Source organism: Callorhinus ursinus, unplaced genomic scaffold (genome assembly GCF_003265705.2).
Source record: "Callorhinus ursinus isolate GAN/ISIS: 27379988/994484 unplaced genomic scaffold, GSC_fseal_2.0 scaffold11, whole genome shotgun sequence".
Taxonomy (NCBI): Eukaryota; Metazoa; Chordata; class Mammalia; order Carnivora; family Otariidae; genus Callorhinus; species Callorhinus ursinus.
In genome coordinates this window covers 23204054-23231803 of record NW_027397073.1, presented here as the reverse complement: position 1 = coordinate 23231803, position 27750 = coordinate 23204054, and the positions used below count along the sequence as shown (strand labels likewise).

At 44.8% G+C, this 27750-nt stretch overlaps 1 protein-coding gene across 5 annotated transcripts; it reads right to left on the bottom strand.

Moving 5' to 3' along the window:
- On the bottom strand, window positions 1-27668 carry MRO (maestro). 5 transcript variants are annotated; one of them, XM_025886878.2, is made up of 9 exons: window positions 27457-27668; window positions 22652-22786; window positions 18170-18279; window positions 11135-11237; window positions 9401-9547; window positions 8163-8345; window positions 5372-5527; window positions 4459-4566; window positions 1-4099 (listed from the first exon to the last, which is right to left on the bottom strand). In XM_025886878.2, exons 4-9 carry the CDS (start codon window positions 11231-11233, stop codon window positions 4046-4048), a joined length of 747 nt encoding a protein of 248 aa, XP_025742663.1. In that variant the 5' UTR covers window positions 11234-11237; window positions 18170-18279; window positions 22652-22786; window positions 27457-27668; the 3' UTR covers window positions 1-4045. The 5 variants fall into 5 exon arrangements, with proteins under 5 accessions (XP_025742663.1, XP_025742662.1, XP_073754285.1 ...); XM_025886877.2 differs by lacking the exon at window positions 27457-27668 and adding an exon at window positions 22982-23109; XM_073898184.1 differs by lacking the exon at window positions 27457-27668 and adding an exon at window positions 22982-23109 and having other exon boundaries at window positions 1-1892.
- Between the last annotated feature and the right edge of the window lie 82 nt (window positions 27669-27750).

Sequence of the window (27750 nt, the reverse complement as noted above, 5' to 3'; positions counted from 1 at the left end):
TACACTGATAATCAACCCTAAGTCATTTTATTTGTCATCAACAGGCTAAAACAAAAATGTTACAAAAGGACAAAGGCAAACACGTACGACCAAGAGTGAGCAATAACCATCCCAGGCTTTCCAAAGCATACCACTTTACATACCGATAAGCATTTCATTTTTATTTTAAAGAGCATTTTTGCATGTTTTCTATGATTACAAAAGTAATACATGCTTATGGCAGAAAACTTGGAAAATGCAGAAAGGCATAAATACGTATTTGCCTTATTTCTAGCACTATCTGCAAGCTGTCCCACACAGCTACTGTTTCTCTCTTTGTAAAACGCATTTGTGCTTTTTGTAGCTCAACTCTATGGGCTGGAATCCCACTGGACTCTGTTCGCAGTGAGCACCAGTACCGATTACCTCTTAGATTTTCAACGTCCTCCTTCGTCTTTCTCCCCTTTCTCCTTCCCTCTAAGAAAGGCCCATCGGGTGGGCAACGGGAAAGCAGGGACCAAGTTTTATGCGGATCTCTACCCTGAGCACTTAGCGTGGTAGCACCTGAACATTCCTTTTTCTTTCTTTAATTCACTCAACTGGTGCGTATCTAGAGTTTAAAAGTAAGAAATGTCAAAGCCTTACCTTTATATTAGCAAATTAACAGGCATCTTATGGGGAAAGGGGTACTTAAAGTACACAAGCATAAAAGTCACCTGCAGATTGGTTATGAGGACAGAAATGATGGCCCTCATTTGACAAAATGGGCTTCTCCCAAGGAGGAGTAGCTTCAGATGACTTCCTGACTTTTTTCTCCCCAATCCACATTTATTTACTAAGCACCTACTGAGTACCTTTGAGGTCATGTGACAGATACAAAGCTATACAAGATAAGATCCTTCCTTCAGCAGCTTCCCTCGAACGGGGGTGGGGGGTGTGGGGGGGAAGACACGTAGGTTAAAATCTTGCAAATGAGATAAAACATGTTGAGTGGCATAAGACTGCTAGAATGTTCTGGGAATTCAGAGATGTGAGCTCTTTCCTGATTGAGGGGATCCCTTAGAGAAGGGATAAGATATACACACCTGAAATGTGTGTCTGGGTATGCCTGTGAGAATGCCTGGCTGGGCGGGAGGGAATGCAAAGCAAAAGGAACAGACTGAGCAAAGGCAAAGGAGCATAAGAGACCAAGAAGTGTTTAAAGAAGAGAGAGGAGCCAAGCTTGGCAAAAGCAAAAAGAGTAACAGAAGAAAAAGCTGGAAAGGAAGAGTGTGAGCCCATGGCTGAGAGCCCAGAGTAGCAAACTAGTTTGGACTCTGTTCCCGCTACAATTTGCAACTATTTAGTCATTCAGCAAATGTTTCTGGATCATCTGCTATGCGCTGGGTGCTGTGATACACCCAGTGAGATACAAAAAGAAAACAAGGCAGGGCTTGTGGTCCAAAAGCAAGGCATCCCCTGCTCTCACCACGGAATTCCATCATAGTATAACTTTCTAGAAATAAAGTTTAAACTCAAGGAGGACTTATTAAGAGCAAAACAAAACTGACCAAATAACAAAATTAATGATAAGGAACCTCTTTTCGTTACTTATTGCTGAGTGACAAACTATCCCAGAAGTTAGTGATTTAAAACAACAATCATTTGATTAACTTGCTTACAATTTTGCAATTTGGGAGGGGCTTCATGGAGACAGCTGGTGTCAGCTGTGTCGCTTGTGCAGCCAGGGTCTGGCTAGAACGGCCAACTTGGGTCACGTGTCTGGACCTCAGACTTCATTGTGGACTGGGCTCCTCAGCTCTCCTCCACTTGGCATTCCATGCAGTTAGCTTGGTCTTCCCTCCAAAATGGTGGTCTCAGACAGTCTTCTTTGTTCCTGGTAATCTGGCTTCTTACACGGCGGCTGGCTTCACCTGAAGCACAAAACAGGAAGCTGCCAGGGCTCTTAAAGAGTAGCCTACAATTGGCATAGTGGTATTTTCAGCACATTCTCATGGTTAACGCAGGTCACAAAGCCAGCCCAGAGGCAATGGGAGAGGTCTACACAAGGGCATGGATATCAGGAGGCATGATTTACTGGAGGCCACCCAAGTAACAGTCTACCACAAATCTTAAAGTCAACTCAATAGCATCTTCCACAATTTTATTCAACTAAGGGGCATGAAGTACATAGATGTTTCTACTCGAGAGCACATAACCTGCCTGCCCCACTCCACCTCCGCATTTTTCGAATGCTGGTAAAATGCAATTGTTTCTCAGGCCACTCACTGATCCCTTAATAGAACTGCCTCAGATTCTAAAGGGACCTTGCAGAAGAGTTCCAAACAGGCCAACATCTGGGAAGGGGGAGAGGGCTCTCAGCTCAGAACCATCCCACCTGCTCCAGAGCCTGGGTCACTCCCCAGGGCCCCTGGGTCATGTACCCCAGCTTCAAAATAGGAAGAAAGAAAACCCATTCATGCCTGGTTCCTGCTCCCCCTTCTGCCATCTGCCACATTCTTGTCTCCGCTAGGAGACAACCCCCTCATCTCTGTTACACAGTCCCATCTCTGGAGAGCTAGAGCAGAAGATGGAGTTCCCAGTTTTCAGAACGACATGAAGATCTCTCTGCAGCATTTATGACCCTCTCGTGTTTTCCATTTTCCTAACTGGACACAGTCGTCCTGTATGACCTGAATGCCAAGGTTGGTGATAATATCAGAATTTCTATAGGAGAAGCTTGGGAGGCAAACTGGTTAGAGGGAAGTTGGAAAGGACTGAGGTTTTTCTTGAAATTTTTTTTAAAAGATTTTATTTATTTATTTGACAGAGAGAGGGAACACAAGCAGGGGGAGAGGGAGAGGGAGAAGCAGGCCTCCCGCTGAACAGGGAGCCCGACGTGGGACTCGATCCCAGGACCCTGGGATCATGACCTGAGCCGAAGGCAGATGCTTAATGACTGAGCCACCCATGCGCGCTTTCTTGAAATTTTTTACATGATCCATGCGACCCCTCATAGAAATAGAATTGATCACCAAAAAATTGATATAATTAGCCAAGTGGTGACAAGTAAAAATATATACTTAGATCACAAATTAAATTAATAAAAATGTGTATTTAGTACATATAAAAGCAAAAAGTAATTGAGTTGAATAGAGCAGAAGCTGAGGGAGTTTTTAATTTTTTTTTTTTTTTTTTATGTTTCTAGCTATCTGTCAATTACTCCACATTGAAGCAGAATCACATGGTGATTGAATATAGGCTCCAGAAGTCAGACTGCCTGGGCTGGAATTCCGGCTCCATCACTCACCAGGTCATCTGGGGCAAGCTAGTTAATTTCCCTGTGCCTTAGTTTTCTCACCTGGAAAATGAGGATAATAATAGTATCTTTCTTATAGGGTTGTTGTAAGTATTAAATAATACTTGCAAAGCGCTTAGTGTCCAATAAACATTTTCCATAAATGTTACTTATTATTCCATACATTACTATTACCCTGAGGTTTTTCAGCACATGCTTTACAGATTTTTCTTTCTCTTTATTAATTTGTGTTTGGAATGATCTTGTAGGCAATGACTGTTGAAGATTATGAGACGCTAAAGATACTCTCCAAACCCCCTTCTTGGTCCCTTGGCCAATTTTAAATAGGTCCTGCCAATAAAAGGTATCCATAACAAATTGCAAAGTATCAATGGCAGATTTAAAAAAAAAAAAAACATAACAACTTAAGGTAATATTCTCCTGAACCTCAGAAATTAAAAATAAAATAAAAAAAAAGGTAACAGATGAACTTAAGGAAAAAGTTGAGCAATAAGTACTGAATCTACATATACTTTCAATGTTTTAAACAAAGCATGTACCTTCTCATCAAATTTGTATGGGGAGGAAAAGAGATACATAAAAGCAATTTAGAATTTACTTTGGATAGAATCATACAATTCCATGCAATTGCCATTAATTGTTCTCCCAGCATCCCATTTTCTATTACAATCCCAAGAGGCAAGCAGAAGAATCCGAGGAGTTAAAAGAGGGGGGATATCAGCCCCCCAGCAAGGTGCTCACTGGAACAATTTCCCTGCTGCTCTGTGTTTACAGAATCTTATTTGCATAGAGGAACTGCAGGAGCTCTGGATGATAGTGGCTCTGAAAGAAATCAGCAAAAGCGCACGTGAGGGACAGGTTCAACACACCTCCTTGACTCTATTTCGAGTAGACAGTTGTCAAAGGCAGAGCGTGAGGACGATCAATCTTCAGATTCTCAGAGGTGAAGATCATGGCCTGCGTTCATCTAATGATCTACACTGGAAGTGCCAATAGATTTTGTGCATAATCCTCCGGGCGTTTTGTCATTTACATTGCATGATGGGTCAGTTACAATCGAAACACAATTGGCCTGAGGCATTTTATGGGGAATAACTCCCTCATGTGGCTGGCCACCTTCTGGGTTGTCACCAGGAGGGCAGGGACCTCTGGGAGAATTCTCTACACCCTCTCTCACTCACCAGCTGCCGGCAGAGTTTAGGGTTCCTTTGATCTTCTTCAGTCTGGAAGCTGTTTTCCTTTCTTTCTTTCAGATATGGAGAACAGGCTCGAAATGTTGTTTTGCAAGCCTGAGAAAAATAATATTACCATCTTATTGTCAAAAACATTAGAGAGTTCTAGAATCCAAGCAAGGAAGAGCACTGCACCCAATCTGTGGCCTCGGGGGCCCTGAGGGTATGAAAGTAACTTCCAGAAAGTTTGAAGATGTCAACCTTAAAGGATTTTGCTTCTAAAATGGCCAGGTCTATAAGTTGGGGCTGGTAGGGAGAGCATCACTTTATAGCTTACCACTGGTTATTGTCCCATCAGAAGTAGTTCTGAATTCCTAAATTCCCAAATTCTCTCTGTCTCTGTCTCCCTCTTGTGTGCACTAATTTAAAAAAGACAAGTGGTTTGGTGGAACCTCTTGCTCCCAGTGGTTTTGAAAGCCTGACATTGATCCAACTCTGTTAGGACATGTTTTCTCTGAGAATAAAACAAAAGCTCTGTAGGGGATTGAGAAGCCAGGGGTGGGAAATCTACACAGTGACAGAGGCTAACTGGCATGAGTTCATGTCCTCATTATGTGGGCTACTGCCCCACAGATTAAACCCATGCCTCTCTGGCCCCCACACTCCAGTAACCCGAATTTATCTACCATTGGCAGGCACTGATCGGGCAGGTGGGGCAGGAGCAAATGGAAAATAGCACTCTTGCTCGGAGAGAGATGACACAGCGGGCAGGCACCTTTCCAAGGATTCCTGTGGATACACTGCTCAGCGTCCCTAACGGAAGCGGCAGGAACAGAGGGTCTAGGGGCTTAGGGCAACAGGGCACCCCCTTTAGGAATGGCCCAGAGCTCTCATGCAATCGGTGGGAGAGTCACAGACTTACCTTGGCAACCTGGGGATTTCTGTCCTGTAAATGTATCAGGAGGGAATCTTGAGTCTGCTTGACCTGACTGGTGAAAAATGTCTTCCATTTCCGCCCGGCATAGGCCGCCAGTTGCCCAAACAAGACGAAGGCTGAATATCTCAGGTTGTCATTCTCCTGTGGGTCCCCGATGAACAAAACAACAAAACCCAGGTCGTTACCAAAAGGCCACTGCATCAGAGAACATCACAGTCATCGTTCTTTGCTGCATGGTAGGGGGTGGGTCACCAGATCCAGTCTAAAGCCCTTAGCTGGCTCAGTCTTCAACAACCATCTTCTTCAGAGGACAAGACAATTAGACAGGGGATCACTGTGCTAATCCCAGCTTCGCAGCTCTGTTCTTTATTATTCAATGTCTTGGAGATAGAATATGTTTGTATGGTTCAAAATTCAAAATAACCAAATCGCTTTATTAACAAAAGTAAGTCTCCTTCCTACCCCTTTCTGCCTGCCACTCAATTTCCCTCCCATGAATGAACAAAGTTACACATATTGTGTGTATCCCTCCAAAAAAATTAAGACAAAAGAGAATAAAAGATGTATTACATAGTCCTTTCTCACATTTTTACACAAATGGAAGCACACCATCCCACTGTTATGTACTTTGATTTTTCACCAATCTATCTGGGAGCTCTTTCCATGTCACTACCTAAAGGAATTTGGGGTGGCTGCACTGTAATTCATTCGACCCATCTCCTGTTGATTATTCCCAGTGTTTCTACAAGGGCACTCTTCACTTCTTGTCTGAGTTTCTCCTTCTGTAGTAGAAATAACAATTGTTTCTTCCCTGACACCCTGCGAACTCTTCCTGCTTTTAGTATGGTTGGCTGATTTGTCTCTGAATGTGTCTCATTGGGGTCAGTCCTTTCTTGTTCTCCAAGCTGAGAGGTCTGGTCCAGGTATCTCCCTTTCCTGATGAGGACACCAAGGCTCAGGGCATTTCAGTGACTTGCAGGAGTCACACTGTCAGGTGACCATGAACCAGGGTAGGACCCAGTCCCCTGACTGTTGGTGCAGGGATTTTATATCAGTGTTTCCTGGTCCCCTGAAATCTCCAGGCAAACCAGAAGGAACAGAGCTGGGCTGGGCCTCTTCAGGGGCAAGGAGCACCTAGAACTGGGGGGTCACAGACACTCAGCAAGACCAAAGACCACTGATTGTTTCATGAAGTATTGAAAAATAATTTTTAGCACATGGGACATTTACACAAATTGCTTTATTGTTGCACTTTCTTCACTGTTCTACCAATGTGTGTGCGTATCCATGCGTGCACGCGTGTGCGCGTGTGTGTGTGTAATTCAATTCAGTGGTACCCTACTGCTATAAGAGGTACAAGACACATAAAATGGGTGCCTGGCCTGCTAGGGGCCTGACAACCATCTGACAGGGAACACAGCATATGACAGGCAGTCAAGGGTGCTATACTAGATACACACCATCAGGAAACAACTCTCCACGACTATTTCCAGGTTACTATATACAACCAGGGCTTTCTGGTCAAAAATTACAGTCCATCTGGGTACAAAAAAGTGATTGCATGGCAAACAAGTCCTGGAAATTAAGATAGCACCTGCAGAGAGATCTAGACATCTTCCTGGAGATATTTGTTTATATTCCAGGGAGGTAAAGTAGAGACCAGAGATGACTGGTTTGCATTCCAGGGCAAAGGTCTCTCAGTCTCTCTGAGTGCGAGGAGAGGCAAATGGGCCAGAAGCCCTATGTAAACTCCAAGTTTCATAATTTCAAGATTTCTTTTCCTCTCGTGTGGCTCAGGTCCAGCTGGGGAATTCGGTGTGGGGAACTCACGCAAGGTGCTTTGTGAGTAAATAAAAGGTCTGTTTCCTGTTCTACAGGTATTATCTCTCTGTTAGAGGGTGTGTGTATATGTGTGTGTGTGTGTGTGTGTGTGTAACTGCAGCAGGCTAGCTGGTTAGCTTGGAAGGAAGGTATCTCAGAGTCCCCACAGTTTCAGAGCAAACAACGTATCGGTGCACTTTTTACTTAGCCTGCCTTGTCACGTGGCAGTGAGGAGCACAGGTCCTATAGTCAGAAAGCCTGGGTTCATATCTGCTTACAGGCTCTGTGAATCTCGGGCAAGTCCCTTAACCTCTCTGTGCCTTGGTTTCCTCCTTTATAAAGTGAAGATAATAATAGTGCCTACCTCACAGGGTTATTGAGAAGATTCTATGAGGTAACCCATGAAAACTGCCTAGCACCGTGCCTGGCTCGCTAAATGCTAAGTACTGTTATTGTCACATTCATAAGAAAGTATTGAATACATGAGGGCACTGTTATCATCATCTTCACTATCATCTTCATCACCATCTTCATCATCAGTGTATATATATTCACTTCTCTATAACAACAAAAACTCCTCCTTCTTTATATGTCTTCCATAAACCCCAGTACGACACTAGCCTCTCAATGATTTCTTTTTTTTTTTTTAAAGATTTTATTTATTTACTTGAGAGAGAGAGAGAGAGAGAGAGAGAGAGCAGGGTCAGAGGGAGAAGCAGACTCCCCGCTGAGCAGGGAGTCCGATGTGGGACTCGATCCCGGGACTCCAGGATCATGACCTGAGCCGAAGGCAGTCGCTTAACCAACTGAGCCACCCAGGCGCCCTCAATGATTTCTTAATAAATAAGTGAATAATACAGACCATGTTCTCTGAGCCACACACCACCCAGGGCTCACATTTCTCATCCCACTTCAACTTTAATAACCCAGAATTCTTCTGAATTATCTCACTTACGTCATCTAACAAAGTCCTGGTCTGAAGAGTGATGTCTACGAAGAAAGAGCCCAGACTTTTCCCCTGGATCTTGCCCAAGATGATGGTCAGAGTCTTCATGCTCTCGTGGATGACTTCAGCACTCACAGGGTCGTACAGGCCATGCACCAGCAGATCTAGGACAATTTTCTTGTACTTTCTCACCTGTTAACACAGTTTGAAAAGCATGAGTAGTCCAGAAATTGTTCCCTGTGCGTTGAAGAGCAATCCCACTTCTAATAGTTCAATAACCTAGGACTTGGACTGAGATCGTGGCAGCAACGAATCTCATTAAAATAACAAATGCTTCCATTAACCTGACCCAAGAGCCAGCTCAGTCTTGGAAGAAAAACAGAAAGAGCAATCTGGAGCTTGGTCTATGAGCAGATGAGGCCAGAAGGGCACGTCAAGGAGTGTGGTGGGCTGGATGATCTAGACATCTGGGGCATAGCAGATGCTTTTATCAGGGATGAGATGAAATGGTCACTGAAGTCAACAGATGCTGAAAGCAGAGGTGGGGAAAACATCTTTTACTAAACAGGCATAAAGTATTCAAAAATCAATAAATTCACCCAAGAGGGTGATGTCCAGGTGTGTGTTAATCCCATCTGCAGCTCTGTTCCCCAAGGCTGATAATACTGAGGTATGATGACCCCCAAATAACTCCAAATGAGTCATGCCCTTGTACAGTCTCCTTCTATTGAGCGTGGAAAGAACCAGTGACTTTGCTTCTAGTCTCTAGAATTTGACGACAGTGATGGGATATCATTCCCATGGTTACATTACATTACGTAAGAGTCTGCTTGAGCAGACATGAGTGGTAGAGGCTCTCCTGTTGGCCTTGAAGAAGGAAGTTCACATGCTCTAAGAGAACAGCCTCAAGGAGCGGAGCTGGCCAGTCAGCTAGAGAGCAGGGACCTCGGTCCTACAACTGGAAGGAGCTGTGTTCTTCCAATGGCCACAGAAGCTTAGAAGAGGAGCCCAGGCTTCAGAAAGGAATGCAGTCTGGCCCACACCTTGATGGTAGCCTTGTGAGATCCTGAGCAGAGGACCCGACTACACCGTACCTAAACCCCTAACCCAAGGAAACCGCAAGAGGATGAATGCTAGGTCTGTGGTGATCTGTCACACAGCAACAGATAACTGGTACATGAAGCGCTGTCTCCCAGTCTGAGACTGCAGGCCATGAGGGCTGGCCAGGTGCCACTTTCCTCTCCTACCTTGTCTGGCGTCTCACAGGCCATGGTTCCCAGGCCTCTCATTGCCATGTGACGCTTTTTAGCATTGGGGTCCAGGGCTCTTTCTGCCAAGATGGAGAACACATTCTTCAGAGACTCCCGCTTCTGAAACCTCAGTGTCCAAGAGACCTGGGTAGTAAGTCAAAAATGTATTGATTTGGGGGCACCTGGGTGGCTCAGATGATTAAGCATCTGCCTTTGGCTCAGGTCATGATCCCAGGGTCCTGGGATCGAGTCCTGCATCAGGCTCCCTGCTCCGCGGGGAGCCTGCTTCTCCCTCTGCCTCTCTCTCTCTCTGTCTTTTATGAATAAATAAATAAAATCTTTAAAAATACATACTGATTTGGGGAGCGTTCGGAGTCATACCCATCCCAACCCCAATCCCTCCCTCTAAAGAAAATCCTGTGTGGCCTGCTCAACTTAGCCCATCTTTCTCCACCTAAAGACACCTGATTTTTGCTGGAAATACATTAGTTTGATGTACATCATGAAGAAAATGGATGGAAGAGGAAAGAGAAACAAATAATGCAGGGCTGGTGTTGAGGTAGGTTGGGGGAAATGTGGGGACAGGTACTCTAGGATCACTGAGGGTGGGCTAGAACTCAGAAGAAAGGGGGCTTCGGGGCACCTGGGCGGCTCAGTCAGTTAAGTGTCTGTCTTGGGCTCAGGTCATGATGCTCAGGTCCTGGGATCGAGCCCTGCATTGGGTTCCCCACCCACTGCTTGTGTTCTTTCACACACACTCTCTCTCTCTCTCTCTGTCAAATAAATAAATTAAATCATTTAAAAAAAAAGAAAGAAAGGGGGCTTTAGACAGTTGATGTGAGCTGAGACCAGGGATCCTTCACAGACAAGAAATGCTTGGCTGCTTCCATCTCAAAGAAAAGCATTTCCCCAACTCTTCTTACTCCTCCAGCTCTTCCCCACTTTTCTGTTATACCTTGTAGCTAAACACCTTAAAAGATGTGTCTATACTTGTTTTCTCCAGTTTGTCTCTCCATTATCTCTTGAACCTTCTGCAGTCAGGTTGAGGTGGCTAAATCCAAGGGTTAATTCTCAGTACTTGTTTTCATCAGCCTCTCAACAGCATTTGACCCAACTAGCAAACCACATGTACAAACATCTCAGGGCACCTAAAGGATGTCCCACCCCAGAATGCATACATCTGAGCAACTAAGATTAGGAAAAGAAACGCATAAGTAATGCAAATTGGGAAACCCTATGTGGCCAATGAAGGAAGCTACTTCAGGGACGGAACTCTCACTGCAGGGCAAGGGGCGGGTTACCTCTGTCGTGAGCCTATGAGACCAGGCAGGCCCCAGTGTTCTGTGCTTCACACGACACAGCAACATGTGCCGACATCAGAACCAAGACAATGCAGGATCCAGACAAGATCCAGGAAAAAAACCACCTCCTCACCATCCTGGGGAGCGAGGGGCTGCAGACTAGACCCACAGTCCTATTCGGAATTTGGATGATCACCAGGTCTCATCTTTATTTCTCAGTATGCGTTGCAGTTCATTCTATACCTTTATGATTAAGTTAGCAGCAAGTTAAATTCCTCCCATCTTATCTTGCATTTGGTCCGTGTTATAAGAAGTGTCATTAAGCTTTTTTCAGAAGCACCTCAGCCGAGCCACCACAACTAATGCAGACCAGACACTGTTACATGTGGTTGTTGGGAGGGACCTCTGTTTATAATATTTTGTGACAGACCTTGGAAAAGAAGGACATCATTGACGTCCTTTTCTTCTTGGGCTGGGTGGTGGGGACCAGCAGGGGCTGGCCCAGGATTCCTCTCTGTGTTTGATCCATGGAACTAAAAGAAAACAGAATCATCACGTGAGCCACAAACCCTCTGCCAAGCCTTGTCACAACAAGCAGTGTCACACAAAACACTATGCCAGGGTAAGAACATAAAGAAGCAACATCCCAGAGGCCTGTCCTTTAGGAGCCTGTCCCGTTGGTGAGGAGATGGAACAGTCCCATCAAAAGATAAAGAGTGGGGGGTGGGGGGGGGGGGGGGATGGGGTGGCTGGGTGATAGACATTGGGGAGGGTATGTGCTATGGTGAGTGTGTGAATTGTGCAAGACTGTTGAATCACAGATCTGTACCTCTGAAACAAATAATGCAGTACATATTAAGAAAAAAAAAAAGAAGAAGAAGATAGCAGGAGGGGAAGAATGAAGGGGGGGAAATCGGAGGGGGAGACGAACCATGAGAGACGATGGATTCTGAAAAACAGAGGGTTCTGGAGGGGAGGGGGGTGGGGGGATGGGTTAGCCTGGTGATGGGTATTAAAGAGGGCACGTTCTGCGTGGAGCACTGGATGTTATGCACAAACAATGAATCATGGAACACTATATCCAAAACTAATGATGTAATATATGGTGATTAACATAACAATACAAAATTTAAAAAAAGATAAAGAGCAGGAAGAAATGCAGCAGGGGCATCCAGACGGTCTGTCCCATGGTTCCCATTCCATCCAAGAGCCTTCTTGTACCAGAATCACCAAAGAAATGAAATAAAGATTCTGGGCCCCACCTACACAGATTCTCATGAGTTAAAGTAAAATGTTGCCTGAAACTCTGTGCTTTTAAAAGATGCCCAGGAATGTAAATTGGTATGGCATTTTAGAGGGGATCTTGATGTCATCTCCTCTAATTGTGAAATGCACATATCTTTCAGCCATTCTTGCATCCCACAGATACACTGGTACATCATCTACTCAAAGACATACGGATAGGATAGGCCCTACCACTTTGTAATGAACAATCTAATGTCCTTTACTATTTGTAACTAGTCATTTAATATAAATAAGTTAGACCTATCTATTATAACTACACAACTACAGATGGCCACAGTGTTGTAATTAAAAAGAATATTGGGCAAAAAAAAAAAAACACTAAAAAATACTTAAAAAAAAAGAAAAATCTATATAGATAATATATGTTAATAAACATAATTTTTTGGAAGGAAAAAAAAGAATATTGGGCAGATCTACCTATGCTAAAATGATCTCCAAAACATGCTGTTGAGTGAAAAGTGAAGATTAGTATGCTGTTAGTATGAGAAAGGGAAATATATATGTACATATATGCTTGCACATGCATAGAACAGGGAAGAATACCCAAGAAATTTTAACAAAAACTGCCTGTGGGGTAGAAATCTGAGCAACCAGGGTAAGAAGAACACTTACTTTTTCATACTTTTTTTTATATCTACAGTTTTGTAATTTCACCACATGTATATATTATTTAAAATATATATTATAAATAAATATAGCTCACAAAGAATTTCTGATCTACAGCCCGAGTTGAGGTACACTAGTATAAACTAGTATAAACGAGCCTGAACTAGGAGAAGTCTGAACTAGGATAATAGAATCCATTGCCAGATCCAAAGTCATGAAGACTTCCCCTATGTTTTCTTCCAAGATTTTTTACAGTTTTAGCTCTTATATTTAGACTGTTGATCCATTTTGAGTACATTTTTGAATGTGGTACATGGTAGGAGTCGAACTTCATCAGAACTATTGACTTTTGTTTTGGTTAAAAAAAATTTAGTAGGAGAAATGATAGGCAAGGGGCTGCATGGGTTCCCTGTCCTAGCCACAGTAAAGTCACCTGAGGAACTTTCCATCTCCTGATGCCCTGGCCGTGCCTGAGACTAAGTCTATCACCATCTCTGGAGGTGAGCCCTGGCATCAAGTCATTTTAAAGCTCACCCAGGGGGCGCCTGGGTGGCTCAGTCGTTAAGCATCTGCCTTGGGCTCAGGTCATGATCCCAGGGTCATAGGGCTCCCTGCTCGGCGGGAAGCCTGCTTCTCTCTCCCACTCTCCCTGCTTGTGTTCCCTCTCTCTGTCAAATAAATGAATTAAAAAAAAAAATCTTTAAAAAAAAAAAAAAGCTCACCCAGTAATTCCAATGGGCAGTCACTGAACTACGGTGAGTACTGACCAGTCACCTCGGTTTGCCCTGGAATACGGTGACTTATAATAAATACATACTTGGTCTTTGTCCCTGTTCCTGGCACAGCGCTCCTAAACCCATTAGAATTTCCCAAGTGATTACAGTGATCAAGGCGTCTTTTGTCATGTTAATGAGGCGACTTTAGAAAGCCCTTTCTCACTAAAGGATGAAGCTGGTTGCCAGGGGAATGAGGGTTGGAAACTTCAGTCCCCTCCCCTCCTGTTGGGAGGCCAGAGGGGCTGGAGACGAAGTTCAACAACCAATGGTCAATGATTGAATCAATTGTGCCTAGGTAAAATGAAGCCTCGACAAAACCCCAAAAGGAGGGGGTTCAGAGAGCTTCTGGGTTGTTGAACAGGTGGAGATCTGGGGAGATTTGTACATTCAGGGCATAGCAGCTCTATGCCCTTTCCCCATATGTCACCCTATGCATCTCCCATCTGGCTTTTCCTGAGTTATATCCTTTTATAATAAACTGGTGACTCAGTAAGTAAAATGTTTCTCTGATTTCTGTGAGCCGTTCTGGCAAATTTCTCAAACCCAAGGAGGGGGCTTCGGGAACATCCAGTCTATAGCTGGTGGGTGACAACCCAGACTTGCTACTGACATCTAAAGGAAAGGGAGTGGGGACTGCCTTGTAGGTCGGAGCCCCTAACCTGTGGATCTGACACTATCTCTAAGAAGATAGTGTCAAAACTGAACTGAATTATGGGACATCCAGTGGGTATCTGCTGAGAATTGGAGACTTGATTGGTGGTGTGGGAAAAACACACACTGGAGCCTGGACCTTAGGGGTTTCCTGGGACGTGGGATTTTGAATGCTAAGACCAGGGACATCCCAGGCAAACCTGGACATGTTGGCCACCCTACTTGCTGTACTTGAATTGCAAACTTATTTAAACCCAGGTGGCTGACACAACCCAGCTCTGACTCGGTTTGACCTGGAGGTGCCCTGGGATTTGGTTTCTCCACTGTCTCACCTCTCCACCCCTGCTGGTTTCCATATGCTCTCTTGGTCAGAAGACACTGGAGAGATCCATGGAAACACCTCTTCATCTCCAGCCCCTCGGCTCTATTTCTACTTCATCTCTGGCCAGCAGAGCTCCCCTCACTACTGCAATGGGGATCTCAAATAAAAGCCCAGAAAAAAATCACCCCCACCGATTAGCAATATTTTCTTTGTTTGAATAAAGGCATTCCATCAGTTTTACATTCCATTAAGCCAGTGGTTCTCACACTGCACGTGTGCTAGAATCACCCCGGGGACTTGTTATAGCACAGACTCCCAGCCCTGATCCCCAGAGTTTCTGATTCTGTACGTCTGAAGCAGGGCCCCAGATCCACACCGGGGTGCTGCTGGTCTGGGGACCACACTTAGAAAACCACTGCATTAAGGGAAAGAAACCACGCTATTACTATGCCGGTCTTCTCCAGAAGGGATTTTAAAATTCACACTGAGGCCAAACATGCTTGGCTGTTTCATTTGGGGGTTTTCTGCACACAGCCTTCTGTTTCAGTAGAACCTGCCACTCATTGGGTTGAATGCTCCTGATCAGAGTTGATGAGCACCTGGCTGTGGGTAGGGGAGCTTAAAAGAAGCAAAGTTGGTCAAGCTGGGGGCTGCTTACTAAGGAGGCACAAGCCTCATTATAAAACAGCTTGTGTCTCTGTTCTGAGACATGACAATCACATCAGAGGCTTCTCTCCATGGAGAAGGAAAGCAAAGCTGGTTCCCCGTTCATTATGCTGGACTTCTCTTGTAGGATTAGCATAGCAGGTAAGGGCTTCAGCCATCCAAAACATCTGCTCCAGGCTTCAGAAGCCAAGCATCCAGCCCTGTCACTTCTTTAAAGGCATGTGGAAAGTTTAAGGTCATGGAAGGCTCTCAGGCAGTGCTAAGTCCATGAGGGTTGAGTGCTCTGCACGGTAGATTCAGAATGTGGTTAGGAACCTGCCCAGGGCTCCCCCTCTAGCTCACCACCTCTGTTGGAAGTGCTTCCTACCACCCTACGTCCTCAGTACCAGATGGAAACTAGGATCTAGTTCAATTGTACAGCTTGTCAGGGCTCATGTTCATTTCTGGCGTAGGAAAAACAAAGCATTTCCCACAGCACTGGCGGGGCCCCCGACATTAGAATCCCCTGCAGGACTCGTCATAAACCCCTACCCCATCGTTACTGGGTCAGAATCGCAGAGCGCACAGGGCCTGAGCCCAGCATTTTTTTTTTTTTTTTTTTTACTGCCTCTCCAGTGGAACTTAAGTAACTCCAGAACTGGCGTACTGCACACTTCGGGAGAGGCCCCAGAAGTCAGAGGAGCAGCTGGGGCCAAGCGGGTAAGAGAGGAGAGAATCTTTGCAGAGGACATGGTATTGGCAACATATGTTCGTGAAGCACCTGGAATTTCTTTCTCGATAAAAATCACATTGAGCTGCACAGGCTATGATTTGTACACTCTTCTTGGATCCTATTCTTAAATAAAAAGTTTCCTTAAAAGAGGAAACACATAAAAGTTACTTAGGGGTCCCACAGCCCCTCACCTGGAGCTCTGTGGCTCTTGAGCTTACAGCTCCCACTACCCACGGGCCCTCCTTCCTGCCCATGGTGTCCTCCTTCCTTCTCTTTTCCAAAACTTAAGTCCTTTAGACCCAATCCAATCAAACAAAAGGACAGTTTCCATCTGTTGCCGTGCAGGATCTCAGAGAGGAGCATTTTAAACACAATCTATGGATTCAAAGATTTCTTAGGTGTCCTAACCCCAGCTGCAAGCCCACTCACCCCCACACTTTGCTTTGAGGGACTAGGTTTTTCTGGCGGGTTGATCAGGTTATCCCAGGTGCCCAGGCCGGTGTGACTGAGTCTGGGAGGCCACCTGGCCACTCTGAAGCCAAAGGCATGGCTCTGCTTATAGTTTCAATCATTCCTGTGTACATTCTTCATCATGTTCTGCTTCCTCTGGGAAGTCCTTCCTGGGTGTGCTAACAGTGCCTTGTCCCCTGGTTTTCACCATTTCTGAGAACCTGGAGCTTGTCTTCATCACCATATTGTGATTCTACCTGGTCTTCCTGAACAGACATGGATTTAGGGTGACCTAGAAAACTGCTTTGTGCTTTAGGCCAACTCCCAAATACCTCTGTCAATTTAAATTCCTCTGACTGAAAATATTAGGTTTAGGGTCAATAATCCTTTTACTTAGTGAAGCCAAAAGGTATATTATGAAGGCCAAAATTACAAAACACTTTGATCATTTCTGTAAAACAAGGGGAAGAAACTGTTAGATTTCTTTTTTTGGCGGGGGGGAGAGGGAGAGAAAGAATCTCCAGCATGCTCCATGCCTAGCATGGAGCCTGACGCAGGGCTCGATCCCAGGACCCTGAGATCATGACCTGAGCTGAAATCAAGAGTCATCTGCTTAACCGACTGAGCCACCCAGGTGCCCCAAAACTGTTAGATTTCTAAAAACCCTCCCAACACTGAACTTATTAATCATCATAATAATATTAATAGCTACCAAGTATTGGGCACCGTGTATGCTAGGTACCATATTTAGCACTTTGTACACACGGCAGGAGAAGCTGTTTCAGCTAAGCTCTGCTGAGCCAACTTGCGGAACTGTACTCTCCAGGCCCTCCGTGAACTGCACCAACTGGTGCGTGTGGCTGGTGGTGCCCACGCCTCTCTTCTCCTTTTATGCGAACCGAGAACCAGTTCCTGACACCTGTACTTGTTATCGTGGCATTTAAACAGTCTAGAAATTGATGAAAAATGAATATCCCAAGAAAGGAAGTCATTTCTATGAAGGCAAAATGGGATGTTTTGGAAAGATCCAACAATGGGAAGCTGCTAAAAACTTGCTGTCTACTTAGAAACAGTGTGGACAGTACACGTTTGGAAAGAGTCTTCATGGAACGATAACTGGAATCTGAATGGCTGCCCAGAAGTGACTTTATATAGTTCTCCCCAGGGGCCTTTCAGCTCTCATTCCACTGAAAGAAACCAAAACCAGAACTCACAGATGATGTGTGTGCCTCATGTAAGACACCTCAAGATCCACCAGCTTGTGGATCCATATTAAAAAAAAAAAAAAAGACCACAGCCCTACCTTAAAGACCAGGAAAGTCCATATTTTAAAGTAAAATATTTGAGGCGTGCAGCCTCTTCTCTGATTCTCTGCTTTAACCACCTTCTTGCCTTAGCTCTCTCAAATCCAGTCCCAGTCTTCCAAACAAGAGGCTTTCCTTGTGTTGGATTTAATTCACAGTAATCTTGAGAGGTCAGTTTAATTATGTCCATTTTAGGAAAGAGGGAGATGAGGCTTAGAGCAATCAATGTAAACGACTCAAGTCAAATCGTTAGTAACAAACGGCAGAGCGGAGGTCCAGCGTCTGTACTTCTGTGTGCACAGTATCACTGTGTGCAAGGCTGATGTCCAGTCCCCAGAAAGCTCCCTGCGTGCTCACCAGGGAAGGACTCGCTGTGTCCACGCTTCGGTCTGAAGCACCAGTATCTCGCCTTCAGCCCCCCTCCCCCCTTCCTAAAGCTCTCTGATGCCTGGATACAATGATCTATAATCCATCTCTTGGGCAGAGGTGGACTGACACAGTTTGTGAAGAGAAGAAAGACTGGCTTCATGGCCAGCATTGCCCACTTCAGTTTTACAAAGAGAACATCAACTGCCCCTGATGTCAGCGACCCGAGTGACATTCCAAAACCGCCCGGGAAACCCCCATCGACCTGGGCCTCCTCCCGCCCGCTGTCCGGGCAGCGGGCCCTTACCTGCGCCCGTCACGTGGTCAGCTGCTGCCGGTGCGGCTGGAGCCGGGGTCCCAGATCCGCTGTGGTCGCCAGGTGGGATGACTAGGCTCGATTTTCCCAGCCCTGAATTCCTAACGTAGAAGAAGGGGAATGAGGAGGTGAAACAGGATCTGTTCAGGATAACGGGTCAGCACAGAGTGTTGGAAAGAGAGATTCCGGGAGGCGGTGCGGAAATCAAAGTTTAGATGACCGTATTGGGGTGGAGGAGGGAATCGCGCTCGAATTCCGACGAGATTGTTCTCAGTGGTTGTAAGCATCACTCGTGTCCTTTACTTTCCCAAACTGTGCTGAGGTGTCGTTCCCCCTTCCCCTTGCTGTGTTTTCCCCTTATTCTTCCTTCGGCCCGAGTCTCACCCACACTTCGTAAAGCAAGGACTGCATGTCCGAGGCTCTTCCCCTGCACCAAATGAAGGGCTCTGCCCGGCGCGGTTCCCCCATGACGCCACTAGATGGCAGCATCACTCAATGGACGGGTTCCAGGCTTCCCGAGCAGCTGCCGCCGCAAGGCTTTCTTCCCTAATCCGGTTCCAGCAGTATTTAATCTAAGGATGGGACACTGCGTTCCAGGCCAAGCAGCTTCTCTGTGACTGATTGGTGCACCAACAGCTACAGCTTTAACGCTGACTCCCCTTTCTGCTCAACAAACACCATCGGTGCTGAAAGGACCGACTTAAACCCCCAACAAAACTGTGGATTTACTGGTAAAACAAAACAAAACAAAAACCTGGGAATAATTAACTGTACTTGCCAATTTGGAGGCCTCCCTTCCTCCCCTCACCCTCCCTCCCTGGACTTCCCGTAAATCCATTTATCATTAATTATTGTCTGGCCTTGTGTTTGGCAAAGTGGGCAATATGTCCTAAGACAAAAGAAGTCACATTTTCAAAGCTCTCGGAGTTTATTGTTATGCTGAAAAATGTTTACTGGCTATGTCTACGTGCCAAACATTGAAGTAAATATTACATAAACCATCTCGTTTGATTCTTTTTTTTTAATTTAATTGTATTATGTTATGTTAGTCACCATACAGTACATCATTAGTTTTTGATGTTTGTTTTCATATAACAATCTTGTTTGATTCTTACCACAAACCTAAGATAAGTACTCTTATTATGATCCCTGTATTAAGGATGGGGAAACTGAGGCACCGGGAGATGACCTTGTCGAACGTCATGCAGTTAATTGGTGGCAGAGTCAGAATTCAACCACAGGCTAATGTTGGGGTTCAGACTCTTAGCCACGATGCTGTGTGGTGGGCAACTTTGGGAAACACAATTAGGGCACACACAATGTAACCAGAGAAGTAGGTCAGAGTGGAAGGGTGAAAGAAAAACTAGACGGAAAGAAAAGTGATGCTTTTGAGAAAGCAAGAAGGGTGAGGCTAACACAAAGCCCTCTTTGGCCTGGGCCCACCGGGCCCCCATGGTGACCTCTGAGAACGCAATTTCAACGGTGACAGAGAAAGGAAGCCGCTGCACTAACCTCTGGGAAGAGGAAATTGAGATGTCTTGCTGGAAAAAGAAGGCAACAGACTAGAAGAGACAGCAAGGTCAAGCAAAGGCGTTCCGGTGTTCTTGTGTGCCTTTTAGGATAGAATGGAGGCTGGGCGCATTTGAAAGCAGTTGCAAGGGAGACCTGGCTAGTTCAAGTCCTGGAAAGTGGAAGAGGAAGAGGGAAAAAAACAAACAAACCCAGGGGAGGCCAGTCCAGGACACAGGGGCAAGGGTGAGCTCTGAAAAGGAGGGAGAGAGAGGCCCCCCTTTTGTCTGAAACTGGGAGGCAGCCACAGAGGTGGAGATACATTAACACACAAATGAGAAAGATGAGCAAGGTTAATTCTTCCAAATGAACCTTAATCTTCTCAGTAAAACCAGAGCTGGGTTATCTACCAGGAGTGGGAATAAGACTTGGGAGAATATTTTCTTATGGTGAACTAATCCATAGAGTGCTCAGAATGACCAAAAACCAGATAAAATCAAACCAGGCAATGGAGGTGTCTGGAGAAGGGAAATCTGCACCGCAAGTGTGCGGATTCCCTGCCAAATCTCACCCTGGAACCAGGACTGAAATTTACCCACTGCCTGGACAGAAACACAGCTGACACGATGCATGACCCCTTCTGTTTAAAGTTTCTTTTCTATTTGGTTTTTAAAACATTTGACAGATAAATACTGTCTTCCTCGCTTGCCAAAGGGGAAAATTAAAGTGCAGACAAGTTCTCCCTGTTTGGCTTAAAGCCACAGAGAAGATCACGGGCAGAACAAGAATTGGTGCCCAGGAAACTCACTGATGCGACTCCAGCTCTATTAAACACTTCCCACAAAGGGTACAGGCAGAGCTAACAGCCCCAGAGAGTTCCAGACACAGCACAAACTTGGGAAGATTCCACATTAGGACATGATGCCCAACAGAGCTAAGCTTCTCCTAGCGTGGCCTTACGACACAGCACCGTTTTTCTAGGAATTGGAGAGAGGATGTTTCTTTGATAATTTGATTGCAACATATTGATGTACTGATGACACGATGTCCTTCCCACGCCGTCATTATTTAATTTTATTGTTTAACAACTCCACATTCATTCTCAATTAATATTTCCTTATCTGCAAAAGTACATTACTAAGACTGATGTAACTAAAAAAAATCAGAGGATAATTACATGGTCTGCATTACTGATGAAAAGAGCAACAGGCAGAACTAAATCAATCAACAACAGTCCACTTTCCCTTTAGACTTGGGAAATGAGGACCAATCGTCACCAATCTAATGGTTTTAGTCCAGTGTGAGCATTTTCAGAGTTCCCTTCTTCTGTGACGGTGCATTGTCTGGGCAGGAAGCTTGTCTAAAAGGGATGGTTTTCCATTTCCTCCCTCTCATCTTCTTTTAGGAAATCCCTCCAGCTCAGGCCAAACCCCCTCTTGACTTTCACAGGCAAAAAGAAATAAAATCAGCTGCCTGCTCAGTCACAAATTGAGAATAGCCACTTCTGGTCCATCCATTGTTCATTCTTCAAATGTTTATGGAGATCCTACTCTCAACAAGGCACAGTGCTTTCCAGGTGGTACAACACTCGGACTATGCTTTCCAGGAGAACCAACCGAGAGAGGAGTTGAGACCTGGTCTGGTGTGTCTACAGGAATCTTTAAGTGCCATAGACGGGAGCTGACAAGGAGCATGGAGTCAAAGGCCAGTCCATCAGGATGTCCTTTGTAAAGGAAGGAGCATCTCTATCAGGGCTTACCGGAAACAGAGGTTAGCAGAGGGGAGACGGGGAAGAAAGGCATTCTAGGGGGCAGGTGCGGCATGGGTTTGGGAGCCCAGATGAATGACCTGGATGAGCCAGGGAACCTCACACTTTCCAGATTCTTCCAGAAGCCACCTGCAGCAACGGCAGAGTCCAAAGCTGCCTGCTGCAAGCCGACATCCCTTGGGAGGCCCTTATCAAACTTCAGCACTGTTTGCTTCCCACTCTCCTACCTCTTTTGCTTTCATATAAAAGCCATGGTCTTTTTGTCTCAAATCTTTGACTAAAGTAAATTCCATAGGGAGAAGCAACAAGTTCATTCCTCGGCTTCAAATATGCTCTAGCAAAGGGAAGCAGGAGCCTCCTGATACCCAGATGGGGGAAGTGGAGTGAAGTCTCCCCAGTTCGACAACCTCTAAGAGCAGAAAGTTGCTGTCAGCCATTTGCTTGTCTAACCCACCGTGTGGGTGCCCTGCTTCTGTTTTCCTGACTTTAATACTTGACAGGTATTGTTAGTACTGGGATGCAAGAACAAGTTCAAACTCTTCCTTACGTAGCCTGAGAGGATCTCTGAAAATGGTTCTCTACTCACTTAACCCAGAAAACCCTTACCAACCATGCAAATCAAGAGGTTCAAATCTGTGTTTACTTTAGGAATATCCATGAAACAGCCCAGACGATCAAAGGTATGCATATCTGAAAAGCCACCGGGTCTCTGAAAGATGTCACATTACAGAAGCAGTGCATGCCCAGTGCATCATTACAATGGTGGAGGACTCGGGCCAAACAATGGGGCTAGACACAGGGTCAGTGGCCCCAAGAGAGCGCTGAGTTTTTGCAGCACATGCTTAAAAATGCAGAGGGTAATGCTGAATTTAAGAATTTAGATGTTGAGGGGCGCCTGGGTGGCTCAGTCGGTTAAGCGTCTGCCTTCAGTTCAGGTCATGATCTCAGGGTCCTGGGATCGAGCCCTGCGTCGGGCTCTCTGCTCAGTGGGGAGTCTGCTTCTCCCTCTGCCTCTGCCCCTCCCCCCACTCGTTTTCTCTCTCTCTCTCTCTCTCAAATAAATAAATAAAATCTTTAAAAAAAGACTAAACGTACATAAACGTCTTCCAACCTAACTGGTTAAATCTATAGCAATGGAAGAACTGTAGAGTTTAATGGAAGCGGTTGAATACAGAAAGCATTCTGTACAGTCTTACCTGGGCTAGGCCGCGAGCTGCACAGCGAGGCGGGCTTCTCCTCACAGCTCATACCGATGAAAGGTGAATGTAACTAATCCCAGGAACGTCACTCTCCTTTAAACAAGCGTGGGGCCCGCCAAGCTGCATTTTGTCCTTGAATATGAAACATAGAATGAGTTCGAGTTTTATCACAAGAGGGAAATACATAATAAGACCTTTTGAGGCTATCTACCCCCTGATAATTGCTAGAGATACATTTCAGGCCATGCTGTTTTGCAAACTTTGAAGATTCTTACGTTAGTTTCCTACTTTTCCCAAGGGCCCCGTGAGAAAGCTACGTGTACTTACTTGGGAAGGGAATTGGAACAACAGTTAGTACGACGAGAGGCCAAATCCACTCCACCAGTAAGACTGTGCGTCACTTTGTCCCTGCTCTTAACAGCCCAAAGCATTCTTAGGCTATGTGCCATGTTGTCCTCGAAGTCCTGGGGGGCGGGGGGTCATTCTCATGCCTCCTTGACAAGTAGGAAAACCAAGAGGCGGGCAGAGTGAGTGGGGCTTGCCTGGAAGTCTCAAAGCCAGTTGGTGGGACTGGAGACTCCACGTTCGGCTTCCTTTCTGCTTTGACCAGCTAGCCGTTCTGTGGATTTGGCCACTTGCCTCTACAGGCCACTCTTATTCTCTGTGGCCTTCCTTCCAGGAGAACTTCCTTCCCTTCCTCCCGTTCCTTTCTTCTCTCCCCTCTCCCCTACCTTCCTTGTGTCCATTTTCTGTTTGTTGTGGACATTGCTTAGTATATTCCTTCTTCTTAAACTTGGCAGTCTCGGGATTGTATTTACATTTACGGTAGAATCCCACTGAGTGACAAAAGTGTCCGCGTTTTATGACACAATTTCAGACACAATTTTACCAACAGAACAATGCGCCCATGTCCAAAAGTGTTTGAAAATGTGTGCTTCCGTCATTAGAAATCCAGTCTGTTATTGGGACAGTTGACTTCCTTGATAGGATGGCTTCTCTATAGCCCACGAACTTCAATAATCCTGTCTTTGATCCCATGATCCCAGCCTCTCACTACAAGTCCGTCACAGCTAATTGTGCCTTTCCCAGTATTGCTCATTTAATTCCCCCAGAAAACAACAAGAGAAGACAGTTTTATCAACACATGTATATTCAGGAATCAACTCTGTGGGCCTTAGGTCTCCAGCAGCTTCCTCTCTCTCCCACTGATCTCTGTGCCATTAAGAGACTGTACATTAGATTGTCCCCAGAAAGGAAAGGAAAGTAGGTAATAAGCAAATCACCTAATACCCACCTGGATTTTTTTTGGTAGTTTTTTTTTTTTTTTAAAGATCTCCTTTATGGATTTGAGAGAGAGAGAGAGAGACAGACATCATGAGAAGGGGGAAGGGGTAGAGGGAGAAGCAGACTCCCCGCTGAGCAGGGAGCCGGATGTGGGACTTGATCCCAGGACCCTGGAATCATGACCTGAGCCAAAGACACTTAACCGACTGAGCCACCTAGGCACCCTTTTGGGGTAGCTTTTAAGTATTCCTGTTCTCATTCTTTCTCATAATTTCAAGTAAATGAACATTGACCATGGCTTAAAACAATGCAGCAAGTTTTTGATCTTAGAATCCACTGCTATCTCCGTCAAAACTGATACCTATTAGTACAACCGCTTTGGAGGGAAGTTGAGAATATCTATCAAAAGTCCTTGTGCATACGCCCTTTGACATAGTAGTTCTGTTAATAGCCATTTAGCCCCGGGGGCTGTGGTGATTTCGTGCAAATTAGAAAAAGGAACTCCTTCCTTAAGACATTTTATGCTCTCTGGCAGAAAATTATCATAATAAGTACTTAAAGTTATGATGTCTAAAAAGTGACTGTTGCCCACATAGATGAAGTGCTTTGTGCAGTGTACAACCAATGCAACTGTATATGTGAGATCCAGTTACCTTATGAATACATATGCAGGATGACATCAATATATATATGTAAAAAGGTATTTATAGAAACATTATTTGTAATAGCAAAAAATTGTTGCAAATGTCCATCAGCAGGGGACAGGTTAAATAAATATATTAGGGTACCTTTATACAATGGAATACTAGGGAGCAGTATAAAAAAATAGAGTAGGCCTATGTATGCTGATTCAAAGAGATATTTGAGGTATATTATTAAGTGAAAAAAGTAAGGTACAGAGAATATATTAATAATTCAATGTATGTGAATGTCTTTTGAGAAAAAATTGGCTGTATCAGCAATTTTTTCTCAAAAGACATTTTTTTCTCAAAATACATTCAAGAAATCATTAACAGGAGTCTTCTAGGAGAAGAGTAACCGGGCAAGAGAGAAAGCTTTTAGTTCAAATGTATACTTTTCTGCATTGTTTGAATTTTCTTACCAAAAGCATTTATTACTTTCAGTTTAAAAAAGCAACAGGGATAATCAGACTAGAAAGTTACTAATCTTTTTTTTCTTGCATTTTTAACCATCAAAGAAATCTAAAAAAATTTTTTTTACATTTTTTTAAAATTGGAGTTAGTTAACATACAGTGTAGTACTGGTTTCAGGAGTAGAATTTAGGGATTCATCCCTTACATATAACACTGGGTGCTATCCCAACAAGTGCCCTCCTTAGCCCTCCAGCAACCCTCAGTTTGTTTTCTATATTTAAGAGTCTTATGGTTTGCCTCCCTCTCTGTTTTTATCTTATTTTAAGAAATGTTTTTTAATTGCTGTGCACATCTCCCTACAGAATACATTAAAAAAATAAACTGCGGTTTCTTGGATTTTGGTTGTTTGGGAGGTTTTTTCTTTGTTGTTGTTGTTGGTGGTGGTGGTAGTGTTTTTTTTTTATTGTAGTTGTTGTTTTTTGGTTTTGTTTGCTTCTAGCAAAGGGGCTGAGGAGGGGAAGGAGGAAGGCTGGTGGAGAAGCAGGGAAACAGAGTCCTCTCCGTGCCCTTGCTCTCTAAGGGCCCTTCCACCTTTCAGTTGTTTGAAATTTGTTTCTATTAGACAACTAATATATTTAATCATAGAACAAGAGTATCATGAATCTCATCTTCTTTTATTGATTCAGGTCCAGTTGAGTGTAAACTCAGTGCTTCCAGAGTTGCCCAGGGATCTGTTAGAAAGCTACTCATCATGTGCTTCCTTCATCATATGGGACTAAGTGGGGGTAGAATAATGAGATTAACTGTCTTTCTCTCTTTGGTTTTGATCCCTAGAGAAAAGAGAATTCTAGGTTTCTATTTGTTCCTGAAATTTTAAACCTATTAGAATAAAAGTAAAGCTGAATTCATTGTCACAAATTTTATGTTAAGAATCTACTCCCCCAAATGAATATTGATTTAGGCTGCACATACATTATTCTTAAAAAAAAAAAAGAGGATGAAAAGGAAAATTTTGTCTTTGATGAGCAGAAATAACATTTAATATAATTAAGTAACATAGCAATCTCAAATCTAACAATACAGTGACTTTGATATCTTAAAAAAAAAAAGAACTATTTGTATTTCTTAAGGAAAAAATTCCTTTCAGGAACAGATGTAGGAGGAGAGCACACTGAAATGTTATAAATTTTACAGAATATTTCTTACTTTGGGGCTTTGTATTTTGAATCATGCATTTGTTCCAGTGTCAAGGGTACCAGACCTTGATTCTGATTACAAGTTATACATATTTTGATGATAAGTTACACACGTTCTTGTTTCTCTACACGTTGGGAAATAGGTTTTAAATACTGAGCTGATTCCAGGGCAAGGTCTTCTCTTATTACTGATGTAAGAAATACCCTTTTATACCTTGCTGAGTTTCTGTTTGGAGATTGATTATTTAGAGCCCCAGTAATTATTTGTTTACCATGTTTGCCTTGGTTGCCCTGTGTCACTAACCAAGTATTTATTCATTCAATAAATATTGAGATTTATTGAGAGTCTCCTCAGTGCCAGGCTCTCAGCCCAACGCTAGTGCATAAGGGAATGTAAAGGTAACTATACAGATAAAAATATATGATCCCTGCCCTCAGAGAGGTCACAAGCTGCCAGGCTATGGGCTCTTATGTCCAATGTCCATTATGATGTTTGTTCAGTACAATCAGGGCCAGGGCTAAAGGAAGGGGAGAGAGATGTGGGTCAAAATTTTGGGAGACTCTCCCTCTCGGGTGTATGCAGATGCAGTTGGGCACCTGAGAGGGAGGGCCTCAGCAAATTTTGAGCTCTAGGGCTCCTGGTTTCACCCTTGTCTGGCCTGCCAGCCCTATAGCCTGGCCACCTGGCCGCCTGACCTTCCCACATGGCCTCCTGACCTTCCCACCTGGCCGCCTGGCCCTCCCACCTGGCCGCCTGACCTTCCCATCTGGCCGCCTGACCTTCCCACATAGCCGCCTCTTCTCTTCCGCTGCCCTTCTCCCAACTTACTGACACAGTCGCCCTCAACTCAGCTCATTTCACCTCCCTGAACATGTCTACCCTCAGGGTCTGTTTTTCATGCCTAGTGCTATGCAACCCTTCCTCTAAGCCATCCCGGTCTGGTTCAAAGCCCACACGGAAAGTCTGCCCCAGACCCAAGAACCTGATACATTTCTTCCCACGCACGTGCACTCCCACTATGGCCTTTATCACTGACCACTTTGTATACCAATTATTACATAGGAACCCACCTCCCCAACCCTGGGTTGTGAGCCTTTGTGGAGTGTCACTCCAAACCTGTGGCACCCTGCACAGTGTTTACACAGGGTGGGTTAGGCCCTAGTCCCCTCAGGCAGCTAGAACAGGTGACCACAGACTTGGGGGGGAGGTGCTTAACAACAAACATACATTTTGCACAATTCTGGAGGCTGGAAGTCCAAGATCAAGGCGCCAGGGGATGCAGTGTCTGGTGAGGGCTGGCTTCCTGGTTTGCGGACGGCTGTCTTGCGGTGTGCTCACATAAGGGAAGGCAGAGGGAGCGCGCTCCGGCCTGTCTCTTCTTGCAAAGGCGCGAATCCTAATTCTGACCGCTCCGCTCTCAGGACCTCATCACCTCCCAAAGGCATTTAGGGATAGGGTTTCAACGTAGGAATTCTGGGGGGTAGGGGGGCGGAACACAAACACTCAGTCCATAGCGTGGGC